General features: G+C 51.5%; 1 protein-coding gene across 1 annotated transcript; it reads left to right on the forward strand.

The window, feature by feature from the left end:
* Positions 1-1,454: 1,454 nt before the first annotated feature.
* On the forward strand, positions 1,455-15,898 carry TSGA10IP (testis specific 10 interacting protein). The gene is made up of 8 exons (XM_030810146.1): positions 1,455-1,627; positions 2,686-2,822; positions 2,916-3,634; positions 3,804-3,951; positions 9,616-9,786; positions 14,811-14,910; positions 15,118-15,242; positions 15,749-15,898. Exons 1-8 carry the CDS (start codon positions 1,499-1,501, stop codon positions 15,870-15,872), a joined length of 1,653 nt encoding a protein of 550 aa, XP_030666006.1. The 5' UTR covers positions 1,455-1,498; the 3' UTR covers positions 15,873-15,898.
* Positions 15,899-16,036: the final 138 nt, after the last annotated feature.

Below are 16,036 nucleotides of genomic sequence, written 5' to 3' on the forward strand. Positions count from 1 at the left end.
TCTGCTGCCTTAAAAGAATGGCCAGCTAGTGTTAGTAATAATAATATTTACCAATTTCATTGTTTGGGGTTTCATGTAGTCCTTGCATCAAACCTATAAGCTGGGCCTGTGATTCCAGTTTTGCAGAGTGGGGAGTTGGTCACAGAGCTAGTGAGAGGCCACACCAGGCCTCCAGCCAGGCTGGTCCGTCTCCAGGGCCTCAGCTCAGCACCACATCCCTGTACTGCAGGCCTTAGTGGTCAGCACCAGGTGTCCCATGGGGACTTAAGATTCCAAGGCTTTTGAGCACTGCTTAGAAGTTTGGGGTAAGATCTTTTTTTTTTTATATTAAAAAATATATTTTTTTTGAGATGGAGTCTCACTCTTTCGCCCAGGCTGGAGTACAACGGCGCGGCCTTAGCTCACTGCAACATCCACCTCCTGGGTTCAAGAGATTCTCGTGCCTCAGCCTCCCGAGTAGCTGGGATTACAGGTGCCCACCACCACGCCCGGCTAATTTTTGTATTTTTAGTAGAGATGGAGTTTCAATCCAGGTGGGAGACGGAGTTTCACCATGTTGGCCAGGCTGGTCTCGAACTCCTGACCTCAGGCAATCCGCCCACCTTGGCCTCCCAAAATGCTGGGATTACAGCCACTGCCCAGCCTGGGGTAAGCTTTCAATGTTGTAACTCCCTCCAGAACCTTATGGCCTATGAAGATGGCCAGGTGGGCCTGGGCCCAGGCTCTGAATGGCCTGCTGCCTCTCCCCTGGACACAGCATTCAACTTCCTGGCTGGGGCTAGGAGTGCAAAAATTTGTTTATTTGTTTATTTTTTATTGAGACACAGTCTCACTCTGTCGCCCTGGCTGGAGTGCAGTGGTGCAATCTGGGCTTGATGCAGCCTCTGCCTCCCGGGTTCAAGCAATTCTCGTGCCTCAGCCCCCTGAGTAGCTGGGATTACAGGCATGTGCCACCATGCCTGGCTAATCTTTTTTGCATTTTTGGTAGAGAAGGGGTTTCGCCATGTTGGCCAGGCTGGTCTGGAACTCCTGGCCTCGAGTGATCCACCTGCCTCAGCCCCGCAAAGTGCTGGGATTACAGGTGTGAACCGCCGCTCCCAGCCTGGGAGTGCAAGGATTTAAATAAAATCTTGTGAAAGTTCAATTTGGCTCCTTCGGAGACTCGGCCAGGCCTGGGGGACAGCACAGGAGACAGGCTGACTCCCCTGTACAGATGGATGGGGAAACACAGGTGGAGTGGGGACAGGGGACTTATACCAGGTCACACGGGGAGCCTGTGGATGAGGCAGGAGCAGAGGCAGGACTAAACGACTCCTGGGCACCCTGCTGAACTCTCTCCCAGAAGGAGATTGGCCTCACATACCCCACTGACCCCTTCCTAGTACGCTTTTTGCCTGACCCGTTGAGACTGGCTGAGGACTGGTTGCCATAGAGATGGCCTGTTAGGCAGTTCCACAGTGGGTATGGGGGATGGGGCAGGGTGGGGCAGGACACCGATATGCTAAATACCTACCAACAGTTGGTTAGGACCCCGTCGGCGCGATCAGGGCAGGACATGCGGCTTCAGGCTCCGGGAACCAGCATGGGGCTGCTCAAACTGCTGTCGACCATCTCTCAGGACAAGCAGGTGAGGGAGGCCCAGTGAGGACACTTCCAGCTGCCTAGAGCCGGGTGGGTCAGGGAGGCCTGGGCTGGGGAGGCCATTGAGAAGCCACGAGACCTGAGCTGAGGTCCAGGTGAAATTCAGGGAGGCAGGAGCGGGACAGGGAACACAGGGAGGCCTAAAGGCCTTGGGAGAAGCCGAGGGATGACACCCGGGAGTGACTCCCGGGGATAATGGGGCCATTCAGGGAATACTGCGGGAGGAGCAGCGTTTCAGGAAAGATGAAGACCACCTTGATGAAGACCACCTTGGTTTCTGCCTTGGCTGTAGCAGGTCCAGGGCCCAATGGGACATTTGGGAGTGCAGTCCAGGGCCCAGAGGTGGTCTAGTGCAATGGTGACAAATCTGGGCTCCACCACTTCCCAGCCTTGTGACCTCAGTTACTCAGCCTCTCTGAGCCTCAGCTTTCTCCTCCACATGATGGGGGTGATAGTGAGTACCGGCCTTCTAGGGTCCTTCGGAAGGTTATGTGTGTTTATTCATGAAAGTCCTGAGTACGCAATAGGTGCTCAGCAGGTGGCAGCTGTTGCTATTTTAATATGCAGAATGGAGGTGGTGTTCGGTCAGGTTTTTTTTTGTTTGTTTTTTTGAGACGGAGTTTCACTCTTGTTGCCCAGGCTGGAGTGCAACGACACAATCTCGGCTCACTGCAGCCTCCACCTCCTAGGTTCAAGCAATTCTCCTGCCTCAGCCTCCCAAGCAGCTGGGATTACAGGCGCAGGCCACCACACCCGGCTAATTTTTTTTTGTATTTTTAGTAGAGATGGGGTTTCGCCATGTTGGCCAGGCTGCTCTCGAACTCCTGGCCTCAGGTGATCCACCCTGCTTGGCCTCCCAAAGTGCTGGGATTATAGGCGTGAGCACCACACCCAGCCCTGTTTGGTTGGGTTTTATGGTAACGAGGGCCCAGAGAGGCCCAGCCAGGCCCAGCCAGGTGCACAGAAAGGAGCACCCGGGTGAGGAGCAACACAGTCCAGGAGGCTGCTCCAGCTGGCTGCTCCTCCCCTACTGTCTCTGCCCAGGGCCACCTGGGGAGTGGTGATGGTGTGCCAAATCAAGACCTGCAGCGGAGGTCTCAGAGCTCAAGGCAGACAGCAAAGAAGGACCGCAAGCCCAGGGGTCAGAGCAAGAAAGGACAGGGCTCTGAAGAGGCTGAAGAGTAAGGAGCAGTGGGATGGGTCAGGAGGCTGTTGGGGGTCAGGGCCCTCTGGGGGCTGGTGCCGACCCTGACCCCCACCCTCTCCTTCTTCAGTCTCTTCCTGCTTCCTCCTCAGAAGCCCTCCTTCCCCTTCCAGTGGGCCTGGGAGAGCATTGCCACAGATGTCCGGGCTGTGCTTCAGCCAAGCTCCCCAACCCCTGGCCACCAAGCCCTGCCCATGCCCTCCTCGTTCTCCCAGCGCCAGTCCAGGCGCAAGTCCACGGCCAACCTCCCAGAGGCCCATGGCTGCTGCTGGAAGACAGAGGCACAAAACCTGAAGGCGAGACAGCAGCTGGGAGCCTGGGGCGGTGTCTCCATCCCTACTGGCAAAGGGGAGCTAGGACCAGAGCCCCCCAGTGGTCTCCAGCTGCCTGGGAGGAGGCCAGGATCAGGATCGGCGTCCGACAAGCAGGTCCAGCTGCAAGGCCCGGGTGCTGAGGAGGCCGAGAGGGGTCTGAGTTCTGGGGTGCTGCCCCAGCGCCCCAGGAGGGGGTCGATCTCAGAGGAGGAGCAATTCTCAGAGGCCACAGAGGAGGCTGAGGAGGGAGAGCACAGGACTCCCTGCAGAAGGAGGGCTGGTTGTCAGAAAAAGGGGCAGATTTCTGGAGAGGAGGCCTCGGATGAGGGGGAAGTGCGGGCCCAGAGCCAGGGGAGCAGCCCCAGCTTCAACAACCTCCGAAGGCCACAATGGAGGAAGACAAGGGCCAAGGAGCTACAGGGGCCATGGGACCTGGAGAAGCTGCACAGACAGCTACAGAGAGACCTGGACTGTGGTGAGCGTGCGGCTCAGAGCCCGGGTTCCCCCGAAGCTACACCGCGGGGAACGGAGCAGTCAGGGAGGCAGGGGCTCAGGCAGGCTGGGCTGTGCTCTGGGTGCTGGGGGGATTGCCCGGCGGGCTGAGAGAGAGAGGGCAGTCCCTGACTTGGTCCTACTGTGGGCAGGCCCCCAAAAGCTGCCCTGGAAGGCTTTGAGGGCTGCCTTCCAGGCCTCCAAGCAGAATGGAAAGGCCTCTGCCTCGGGATATGATGAAACATTCGTGTCTGCCAACCTCCCTAATCGCACTTTCCACAAAAGACAGGAAGCCACCAGGTAAGAGGGAAGAGAAGGGAGCGGGAGCCCAGGGTGAGAAGTGGAGATGGTGCCAGTTCTCCAAGAGTTGCTTAGGCATTTGAAGTCTCATTCATTTCTTTATTTATCCATTCACCAAACTTTTGGGTCATCCATCCATCCATCCATCCATCCATCCATCCATCCATCTATCCAACTACTGATAACATCCACTCAACCATTCATCCATCTCTCTGAATACCTGGCCAATTATCTATTGATATAACCACTTTTATTTCCCATCTTTTCTTTTATCCATCCATTAAACTATTAACTAAGTGATTAATGCAACATTTATTATCTACTCATGGGCCCTTAGGATATAACTATTAAAAGACTTGGAATTAGCTGGGCGTGGTGACACGTGCTTGTAGTCCCAGCTACTCAGGAGGCTGAGGTAAGAGGATCTCTTGAGCTCAGGAGATCAAGACTGCAGTGAGCTATGATCCCGCTACTGCACTCAGCATGGGCAACAGGGTGAGACACTGTCTCTAAAAAAGAAGTTAAGGGGCCGGGCTTGGTGGCTCATGCCTATAATCCTAGCACTTTGGGAGGCCAAGGCGTGTGGATTGTCTGAGCTCAAGAGTTCGAGACCAGCCTGGGCAACATGGCAAAACCCTGTCTCTACTGAAAATATAAAAAATTACCCAAGTATGGTGGTGTGTGCCTGGAGTCCCAGCTATTCAGGAGGCTGAGACATGAGAATCACTTGAACCTGGGAGGCGGAGGTTGCAGTGAGCTGAGATTGCACTACTGCACTCCAGCCTGGGTGACAGAGTGAGACTCTGTCTCAAACGAACAAACAAACAAACAACAAAAAAACCAGCCTGGTCAACATAGTGAGACCCCTGTCTCTACAAAGGAAAAAAAAAAGATTAGCCTGGCTTGGTGGAAAGTGCCTGTAGCCCCAGCTACTCTAGAGGCTGAGTCAGGAGGATCTCTTGAGCCCAGGAGATTGAGGCTGCAGTGAGCCATGATCACATCACTGCATTCTAGTCTGGACAACAGAGCGAGCCTCTGTTTCTAAAGCAAAGGAGACAGTGGGAGCTGAAGGGGAGACTGGAGGCTGTGAGGAGACTGTTGGCAACACTGAGGTGAGGAACCAGGAGGCCCTGTGGATGGAGGGCCTCTAAGAGACACTTAGAGGCTAGTTCAATAGGCCTTGGTGACTGGTGACAGGAGGCATGTGAGGGCAGGGAAGAGTTCATTCAGCATTCTTATAGCACCCCACAATTCTTTTTTTTTTGAGATGGAGTCTCACTCTGTCGCCCAGGCTGGAGTGCAGTGGCGCAATCTTGGCTCACTGCAAGCTCCGCCTCTCAGGTTCACGCTATTCTCCTGCCTCAGCCTCCCGAGTAGCTGGGACTACAGGCGCCCGCCATCACGCCAGGCTAATTTTTTGTATTTTTAGTAGAGACGGGGTTTCACCGTGTTAGCCACGATGGTCTCGATCTCCTGACCTCGTGATCCACCCGCCTCGGCCTCTCAAAGTGCTGGGATTACAGGCGTGAGCCACCGTGCCCGGCCTTTTTTTGAGGCAGAGTCTCACTGTGTTGCCCAGGCTGGAGTGCAGTGGCACGGTCTTGGCTCACTGCAACCTCCGACTCCCAGGTTCAAGTGATTCTCCTGCCTCAGCCTCCCAAGTAGCTGGGACTACAGGAGCCCACCACCACACCCAGCTAATTTTTGTATTTTTAGTAGAGACCAGGTTTTACTATGTTGGCCAGGCTGGTCTTGAACTCCTGACCTCGTGATCTGCCCGCCTTGGCCTCCCAAAGTGCTGGGATTATAGACATGAGCCACTGTGCCCAGCCACAATTCTTTTTTTTAATTTATTTTATGTAATTGATAAATAAAAATTGTATTTATGGTGTACAACATGAGGTTTTGAAATATGTGTATATTGTTGAAGGTCTAAATCAAACTAATTAACATATGCATTACCTCACTTTTTTTTTTTTTTTTTTTTTTTTGAGACAGTCTTGCTCTGTCCCCAGGCTGGAGTGCTGTGGTGTGATCTCAGCTCACTGCAACCTCCGTCTCCGGGGTTCAAGCAATTCTCATGCCTCAGCATCCCAAATGGCTGGGATTACAGGCGCCTGCCACCACACCTGGCTAATTTTTGTATTTTTAATAGAGATGGGGTTTCACCATATTGGCCAGGCTGGTTTTGAACTCCAGACCTCATGATCCGCCTGCCTCAGCCTCCCAAAGTGCTGGGATTACAGGCGTGAGCCACCACTCCCAGTCTTACTTGATTTTTTTTTGTAGTGAGAACACTTAAAATCTACTCTTTTATTGATTTTTAAGTATACAATACATTGCTTTTAACTACAGACACCAGATCGTACAATAGATCTCTTGAACTTATTTCTCCTCTCTAAATGAAATTTCTTATCCTTTGACCAACATCTCCCTCCTTCTCCCCACAAACCCAGTGAGACCTTGGTAGCCATCATTCTACTCTCTGCTTCTATGAGTTTGACTTTATTTATTTATTTATTTATTTATTTAGAGACAGGGTCTTGCTGTGTTGCCCAGGCTGCAGTGCAGTGGCACAATCATGGCTCACTGCATCCTTGATTTCCAGGGCTCAAGTGATCCTCCCACTTCAGCCTCCTGAGCTCTAGGACTACAGTCATGAGCCACCATGCCTGGCTAATTTTTTTTTTTTTTTTTTTCTGAGATGGAGTCTCGTCTCACTGTCACCCAGGCTGGAGTGCAGTGGCGCGATCTCGGCTCACTGCAAGCTCCGCCTCCCGGGTTCACGCCATTCTCCTGCCTCAGCCTCCCAAGTAGCTGGGACTACAGGCGCCCGCCACCACGCCCGGCTAAGTTTTTGTATTTTTAGTAGAGACGGGGTTTCACTGTGTTAGCCAGGATGGTCTTGCTATCCTGACCTTGTGATCCACTGCCTCAGCCTCCCAAGGTGCTGGGATTACAGGCGTGAGCCACCGCACCCGGCTGCTGGCTAATTTTTGAAATTTTGGTAGAGATGGGGTCCCGTTATGCTGAGTTTGACTTTTTTAAGATTTGGCACATAAGGGAGATTATATGGTATTTGTCTTCCTGTGCCTGGCTTATTTCACTTAACATGGCGTCCTCCAGGTTTACTCATATTGTTGCAAATGACGGGATTTTCTTCTCTTTAAGGCTGAAGAATGCCATTGTGTATATATACCACCTTTTCTTTATCCATTCTTCTGTTGATGGAATCTTAGGTTGATTTCATATCTTTGCTACTGTGAATATTCCTGCAATGAATATAGGAGTGCAGCTACCTCTTCAACATACTAATTTCATTTCCTTTGAATATGTACCCAGAAGTGGGTTGCTGGATCACATAGTAGTTCCACTTGTAATTGTTTGGGGAACCTTGATATTGTTTTCTATAATGACTGTACTAATTTATAATCCCACCAACAGTAAACAGAGGTTCCCTTTTCTCCACATCATCACTAACCCTTATCTTTCATCATTTTGATAATAGTCATTCTAACAGGTGTGAGGTGATATCTTATTATCATTTTATTTTGCATTTCCCAGATGATTAGTGATTAGTGATGAAAAAGACATTTGTATGTCTTTTTTTGAGAAATATCTGTTTGGGTTATTTGCTTATTATTATTATTATTATTATTATTATTATTTTGAGATGGAGTCTCGCTCTGTCGCCCAGGCTAGAGTGCAATGCCACGATCATAGCTCACTGTAGCTTTGAATTCCTGGGCACAAGCGACCCTCTCACCTCAGCCTCCTGAGTAGCTGGGATTACAGCTGCATGCCACCACATCTAGCTGATTTATTTTTTAACTTTTTATTTGTAGAGATAGGCATCTTGCTATGTTGCCCAGGCTGGTCTCCAACCCCTGGCTTCAGGTGATCTTGCTACCTCCACCTCCCAAAGTGTTGAGATTACAGATGTGAGTCACCATGCCCTGCCTCTTTGCCCTTTTTTTTTTTTTTTTGAGATGGAGCCTCACTTCGTCACCCGGGATGGAGTGCAGTGGCATAATCTTGGCTCACTGCAACCTCCCCCTCCCAGGTTCAAGTGATTCTCTTACCTCAGCCTCCTGAGTAGCTGGGATTACAGACGTACACTACCAGGTCTGCCTAATTTTTTTGTATTTTTTAGTAGAGACAGGGTTTCACCATGTTGGCCAGACTAGTCTCGAACTCCAGACCTCAAATGATCTGCCCGCCTTGGCCTCCCAAAGTGCTGGAATTTCAGGCATGAGCCATCGCGCCTGGCCTTTGCCCATTTTTTAATTGAGTTATTTGCTTTCTTGTTACTGAGTTATTTGAGTTCACATATTTTGGATATTAACCCCTTTTCAGATGTATGGTTTGCAAATATTTTCTCCCATTCTGTATGTCATCTCTGTTGATCGTTGCCATTGCTGTACAGAAGCTTTTCGGTTTGATGCAACTTCATTTGTCTATTTTTGCTTTTGTTGCCTGTGCTTTCTGGGTCATAGCCAAAAAACCATTGCCCAGACAAGTATCATTAAGCTTTCGTGTGTGTGTGTGTGTGTGTGTGTGTGTGTGTGTGTGTGTGTGTGTCTGCGTGTGTGTGGCAGAGTCTCAATCTGTCGCCCAGGCTGGAGTGCAGTGGCTCAATCACGGCTCACTGCAGTCTTGACTTCCTAGGCTCAGGTGATTCTCCCACCTTAACCTCCTGAGTAGATAGGACTACAGGTCTGGGCCACCATGCCTGGCTAATTTTTTGTATGTTTAGTACAGATAGGGTTTAAGGCTGAAGAATGCCATTGTGTATATATACCACCTTTTATACACAATATATACCATTGTGTATATATACCATGTTGCTCAAACTGGTCTCAAACTCCTGGGGTCAAGCAATCCACCTGTATCAGCCCCAAAGTGCTGGGGTTACAGGTGTAAGCCACCATGCCCCGCCTTTTTTTTTTTGGCTCAAGATTGCTTTGGCTGCTTGGAGTATTTTGTGGTTCTATATTAATTTAAAATTGTTTTTTCTATTTCTGTGAAAAATGTCATTGGAATTTTGATAGGCTTGCATTGAATCTGTAAATTGCTTTGGATAATATGGACATTTTAACAATATTAATTCTTCCAAAGCACCCTTCATTTCTTTTTTCTTTCTTTCTTTTTTTTTTTTTGAGATGGAGTTTTGCTCTTGTTGCCCAGGCTGGAGTACAATGGCGTGGTCACCTCTGCTTCCCTGGTTCAAACAATTCTCCCTCCTCAGCCTCCTGAGTAGCTGGGATTACAGGCATGTGCCACCATGCCTGGCTAATTTTTGCATTTTTAGTAGAAACAGGGTTTCACCATGATGACCAAGCTGGTCTCAAACTCCTGACCTCAGGTGATCCGCTTGCCTCCACCTCCCAAAGTGCTGGGATTACAAGCATGAACCACCGTGCCTGGCCTGGAAGCAGGAGACTTCTAGAAAGAGTAGGGAAAGGCCTTGAGCTGGGCCAGAGGGCTGAGCCTCCAGGGCAGTCTCTGTCATGGACTTCCATGACAAACCCTACTCCCAGGACACTGGCTCTGGACCCTGCAGCCCCTCCCCCCTGGCTTCCATATTCCCTTATCAGCCCCTGGCCCTCCGTGAGGCTCCTGCTGCCCGTAAACCTCTCATTTCCCTTCCGTTTCTCACCCAAGGAGCCTGCTGCAGGCCTGGGAGCGGCAGCGGCAGGAGGAGCGGCAGCAGGCCGAGCTGCGGCGGGCCCGGACGCAGCATGTACAGCGGCAGGTGGCCCGCTGCCTGGCAGCCTATGCGCCCAGAGGGAGCCGGGGCCCTGGGGTGGCCCAGCACAAGCTGGAGGAGCTGAGGTAGGGAGCCTGGGCTTAGGGAGGCCTGGTTGGGAGAGGGCAGGGAGGCCGTGCCAGGTCTCAGTCTACAGGACCAAGGAGCACCAGCCCTCGCCTTCCCTGGGGCTGGCCAGGCCACTTCACCGTGTTTCCAGATGAGGACGCTGAGGCATGGGGAGAAGGGGTCTGTCGAAGGCCACGCAGTTGATAATGACAATCTCTGCAGCTGCTGAATGGTCAAGGTTAAAATATTCTACATGTATGATCACACTTTCAAATCTTCATTTCCTGATTTCCAATGCCAGACATGCTTGTTATAAAATTTCAAAGATTACAGAAATAATGCCTGGAGAAGGTGAACAGCCCTGTGACCCCCCCTCTGGGAGACAACCATTGTTCACAGTTGGCTGAAGAGTCGCGTTTTGTTCTCTTCCTATATTGTGATCATTTTCCTTTTTTTTTTTTTTTTTTTTTTTTTTTTTTTTAGTAGACACGGGGTTTCACTGTGTTAGCCAGGATGGTCTCAATCTCCTGACCTCGTGATCCACCCGCCTTAGCCTCCCAAAGTGCTGGGATTACAGGCATGAGACACTGCGCCCGGCCGTGACCATTTTCCTAATAAGCAAAGCAAATTTGTGGGCAAACCTTTTTGGACTCCTAACAGGTCCGTGAAGCAGGCAGTATTGCTGACGGTGGGCCAGGTCAGGTTCTTCCCTTGGCTGCACAAAAGAATTTGAGAGCAAGTCCAAAAGAAGAGCAGGCAAAGAAGTTTATTGCAAAGCAAAGGCCACCCTGACCAACATGGTGAAACCTCATCTCTACTAAAAATACAAAAATTAGCTGGGTGCGGTGGCGCATACCTGTAATCCTAGCTATTCGGGAGGCTGAGGCAGGAGAATTGCTTGAACCCGGGAGGTGGAGGTTGCAGTGAGCCGAAATTGAGCCACTACACTGCAGCCTGGGTGACAGAGCAAAAACTCCGTCTCAAAAAAAAAAAAAAAAAAAGCCCACCCTGAGGACTGCTCAGAGGGAGAGACGGCAGCTTGTGCCTTTAGAGGAATTCCTTTTATGGAAGTTGTTTATACCTAGTCACAAAATACTGGAGAGGTCAGGTATGCAAAGGCGGACCTGTGGTTGGCGCACGCGCTCAGCATCTGCCTGCTCTAACGCGCATCACATGTAACGTTAGCATATAAAATCTCCACCTAGGGGTGTGCTTTTACCATTAAAATGAGGAAAATGTTGGTATAAGCTAAACCTTGAGCCTAGCTGTGTATGCGGAACCTCGAGAAGTCCTTAGCTCCCTCCAAGGCAGGAATTTGTAGCTAATAGATTCTCGGGCTTTTGGTGCTGATTAGCCCCCATTATGAATAAGGGGCTTTTGTTTTCTTTCCTGGGCTGTACTAGGTATCAGGGAACTTGTAGCCATCTGGTATCCCCTAGGACTGCTTATCTTGCAAAAGAGTTAGGTACTCAGCTGTGCGCCGTGGCTCACGCCTGTAATCCCAACACTTTGGGAAGCTGAGGCAAGTGGATCACCTGAGGTCAGGATTTCGAGACCAGCCTGGCCAACATGGTGAAACCCCGTCTCTACTAAAAAAAAAAAAAAATACAAAAATTAGCCGGGCGTAGTGGCGCGCGACTGTAGTCCCAGCTACTTGGGAGGCTGAGGCGGGAGAATCACTTGAACCCGGGAGGTGGAGGTTGCACTGAGCCAAGATTGCACCATTGCACTCCAGCCTAGGTGACAGAGAAAGACTCCATCTCAAAAAAAAAAAAAAAAAAAAAAAAAAAAGGTGCTGATGCACGAGGGCACAAGGGATGCAGAGCTCCTGCGAAAGGAGCCCCGGGGGCTTCACACAAGGGGAAAAGTCAGTATGGCCCGCTCACCTTACCATCCTACCTCAGTATCTCCACCTGCATAACCCCACCGGTGAGGAACCTGAGGCTCAGCGATCTTAAATAATTTGCCAAAGGTCATGCGTGGGCAGCAGAATTAGGTTCCAGCCATGATGCCGCCCTGCCTGAGTGCTCATATCCTCTGCCTTTAGACGAAAGGCACCAGGACCTTCCCCCAAGAGCCCAAACCAGTGACACACACAACACAAACAAATCAAATAAATGTGACCAAAACGACTGCCATTGATTTGAGCACCTCCTGGGTACAGCAGACGCAGGGCATCTTTTTCTGCACCCTGTCTCCTTTGGTCCATGGCAAGTGGGGTGAGGGTCCTGCCCTGCCATAGGGCCACTGACGGCTCAGTGGGGTTCTTATCATCTACTCTTTGAGGCTTAGTCTTTTTTTTTTTTTTTTTTTTTTTTTGAGACGGAGTTTCACTCTTGTTGCCCAAGCTGGAGTGCAACAGCGTGATCTCGGCTCACCGCAACCTCTGCCTCCCAGGTTCAAGCGATTCTCCTGCCTCAGCCTCCCGAGTAGCTGGGATTACAGGCATGCACCTCCACGCCCAGCTAATTTTGTATTTTTAGTAGAGACAGGATTTCTCCATGTTGGTCGGGCTGGTCTCGAACTCCCAACCTCAGCTGGTCCGCCCACCTCAGCCTCCCAAAGTTCTAGGATTATAGGTGTGAGCCACCGCGCCCGGCTGAGGCTCAGTCTTAATCACCCCAATTTTACAGATTTGGAAACAGAGGCTCTGAGAGGTCAACTGTGTTTTGGGGGACTGCTTGGGCCAATGTTTAGGGGGATCCTTTCTCCTTCCCAATCTTGCTCTGTTGCCCAGGCTGGAGTGCAGTGGTGTGATCTCAGTTCACTGAAACCTCCATCTCTCGGGCTCAAGCGATTCTCCTGCCTCAGCGTCCTGAGTAGCTGGGACCACAGGTGCGCGCCACCACACCTGGTTAATTTTTTTGTATTTTTGGTAGAGACAGGGTTTCACCATATTGCCCCAGCTGTCTCAGGCGCCTGACCTCAAGTGATCTGGCTGCCTTGGCCTCCCAAAGTTTGGGGATTACAGGCGTGAGCCACCACACCCAGCCAAGTGTTTTGTTTTCATAGTAAGGCAGGAAGTGTAAAGTTCAGAACTCCAAGTGGCAGGTGCAGCAAAAAGAGTGATTCAACCTCACTCCTTTTACTTTCTATTTGAGAGGGCTAAGGCATAAATAGGTATCTCCCATGCAGTCTCTCAGCCATTACAGCCTATTAACTTTGCTGTCTGAGCGGAACAGGAGACTCTGTCCTGCCTAGGAAGGGCAGGCACAAAAGAGGTTGTCCTGTGGGAGGGAGGGATGTGTCTCCTTCCATTCTGAGATGATGCACGGGGCTGACACCCACAGGCACCACTTCCCTTTCTGCTCAGGGCTCCTGTTATTGTTTTCTTGAGACAAAGTCTCGCTCTGTTGCCAGGCTGGAGTACAGCGGTGCAATCTCGCCTCACCATAACCTCCAACTCCCTGGTTCAAACGATTCTCCTGCCTTGGCCTCCCGGGTAGCTGGGATTACAGGTGCCCGCCACCACGCCCAGCTAACTTTTGTATTTTTAGTAGAGACAGGGTTTCACCATGTTGGCCAGGATGGTCTCGATCTCCTGACCTCGAGATCTGCCCACCTTGGCCGGCTCCTGTCACTTCTAACAGAAATAGCATAAAGTATCCAGCAGGAAAAGTGCACACAATATCACAGAAAAGATAGGGACTGCCAAGCTCATTTCCCTCCTCCCCTTGTAACTGCCATAAATTCCTTCCTAAATGGCGAAAGCCCTTTTTGCAGTAACTTGTGTTCCTGGCCATAGGTTTTTAAGTCCATGTCTTTTTCTCAATGAAGGACAGTTCCTTCCCTGGCACAGGGCCAAGAGGCATGGCCCAGCAAGGCTGCATTTTTCCACCGGGCCCAACACAATTGCTAAGGTCCCAGTACAGGTCTTGGGGTCTTGTCTGTGTCTCCCCTCCCCTCCTGTCCTCTTGTCTGCATCTTCCCTCCCCTCCTGTCCACGGGTGCTGCCTCCACACTTCAAGGCCTCTCTTATATGCTTCACAGATGGATGCCTGGTCCCATGTGGGTGTGGCCTGAAGGCCCCTTTTGCTGCTAGAGTGCTCTCTTCATGAGTGGCAGTGACACTCAAGTTTGTCAGACAGACACATTTCTGACAAGTGCACAAACTGGGTTTTGGGTTTTTTGAGACAGGGGCTCGCTCTGTTGCCCAGGCTGGAGTGCAGCAGCACAATCTCAGCTCACTGTAGCCTAGACCTCCCAGGCTCAAGCGATCCTCCCAGCTTGGCCTCCCAACTACCCAGGACTACAGGTGCACACCACCATGCCTGGCTAATTTTTGTAGAGACAGGATTTCACCATGTTGCCAAGGCTGGTCTCAAACTCTTGGGCTCAAGTGATCCACCCTCCTTGGCCTTCCAAACTGCTGGGATTACAGGTGCGAGCCAGCACGCCCGGCCAAACTGGGTTTTTATAAATGAAAATTGTGCTTCCCCAATGGAACCCTGATCTCTCAGGGGTGTGTTTTTTAAATTGGAAACATATTTTTTTTTAGTTTCTCTGTCCCATTTTCCAAGCTGTCTGCTTACAAGAACCACAGAGAATGCTGGCAAGCTTGTCTGATCCCTACTATAGCACAGTGAAATAAACTGAGCCCAGAGCCAAGAGCCCAGAGAGAGGCCTCGCCCAAAGTCACACAACCAACAACCACAGCTCCCCCTCAAGGGGAAGAGGATGGGGAGGGGAAGCTATGTAAGCAGGTGTCTGGAAGCTGAAAAGCCAGCACTGGCCCCTTTCCCATGGGGGTGGCACAGGAGGACGGGCAAGCCCCGGCTGCACAGGGCTCGGCCCCTCACTTCCCAGCTGCACAACTTTGAACAAGTCCCTCAACCCTCCCAATCCATCAGTAAATTGGGTGAATAATTTCCACCTTGGCTGACTTCACAAGGAATCCAGGCAAGAATGGGAATGAAATAGCTTTGTTAAGGTGAGGGTGAGGACACGAATATCAAGTCCTTAGTGAAGATGAGCGGGCTCAGGAGTGGAGATCAACAGTTGTGTCCATGGTTAGCTGCACAAAGGCCTGTCTCCCCTGCAGGCGCCAGGAGCGACAGCGCTTTGCTGAGTACCAGGCGGAGCTGCAAGGCATCCAGCACAGGGTGCAGGCCCGGCCCTTCCTGTTCCAGCAGGCCATGCAGGTGAGGCTGGCACCTGGGCAAGCACATAGCTGCCCCCTGTGAAGAGCTGGCTGAGTGGGTAGGGAAGCAGGATGCGAGTAGGTCCCTGCAGATAGGGTCCCAGGGCTGCTGCCCTCTGGAATCCCTGGGACCCCCTCAGTAACCCGAGCCCCACCTTGCCCTCGGCAGCCCTGGTGCAGAGCAGGAAGCCCTCTTCTCTCTCCTCAGGCCAATGCCCGGCTCACCGTCACTCGGCGCTTCTCCCAGGTGCTGTCAGCACTGGGGCTGGATGAGGAGCAGCTGCTATCTGAGGCAGGAAAGGTGGACAGAGAGGGCGCCCCCAGGAAACCCAGGTGAGTCTCCCTGTCAGGTCAAGAACTGGCTCTGCCATGCTGCTGCAGGAAGGGGCGCCCACACCAGCACTCTGGGCTCTGGAGAGCCTCCCCCAGGACAGGCAAAGAGCCCAGAGGAAGGCAAGGCCAGGGTTGTCATTCCTACTTCTCAATGAGGAAACTAAGGACCTGAGGGGCAGGGCCTTTTTTAAGGACACAGAAGCAAACAAGCAGCAGAGCCAGTCTGGGACTCTGCAACCATCTGAGCAGCCACACACCAAGCCCCTCATTAGGGGCTGGCACCACCACGCTGGTCACCCCATGCCTTAGAATAACCTGATACAGAGCAGGGATTATGAAGCCCACTTGACAATAAGGAAAGTGAGACTCGAGAAGAGAGAGTCACTTTGCCTAGGATCACACAGCAAGCCAGCACAGAAGCAGGGTTTAAAGCCACATTGTCAGTTGTTTCCTTGGGCATGGGAGTGGGAGCTGCAGAGTCAGGGGCCTCTATCTGTGTCTTGAAGGAGCCACAGGTCAATGGGGGTGAGAATGGAGCACTCTCCTCAGAGGCCCCCAAGGACAGAACCCACCAGCAGTCAGCCTGACAGGCACTACAACCCCAGCCTGGACCCGGAGTGCAGTCCCTGAGATAAAATTAAAGGCTTTATGGCAAACACAGTGTGGGATTTCTGGTGGTGGGGGTGGTGGAAGCTACGGGTTGGAAGTTGGAGGTGGCAGGTGGGTGGGCAGCAGGCTTAGCTCTGTCCCTGCACCCCCTCCCCACCAGGAGCTTTGGCTCTTTTGGTTCCCCC

Source organism: Nomascus leucogenys, chromosome 4, assembly GCF_006542625.1.
Source record: "Nomascus leucogenys isolate Asia chromosome 4, Asia_NLE_v1, whole genome shotgun sequence".
Taxonomy (NCBI): domain Eukaryota; kingdom Metazoa; phylum Chordata; class Mammalia; order Primates; family Hylobatidae; genus Nomascus; species Nomascus leucogenys.

Coding starts and splice junctions, on each gene's coding strand:
- TSGA10IP (XM_030810146.1), top strand. CDS start 1,499: ATGCTAAATACCTACCAACAGTTGGTTAGGACCCCGTCGGCGCGATCA. Junction 1,628..2,685: donor CCATCTCTCAGGACAAGCAG/GTGAGGGAGGCC, acceptor GTCTCTGCCCAG/GGCCACCTGGGGAGTGGTGA. Junction 14,911..15,117: donor TGTTCCAGCAGGCCATGCAG/GTGAGGCTGGCA, acceptor CTCTCTCCTCAG/GCCAATGCCCGGCTCACCGT.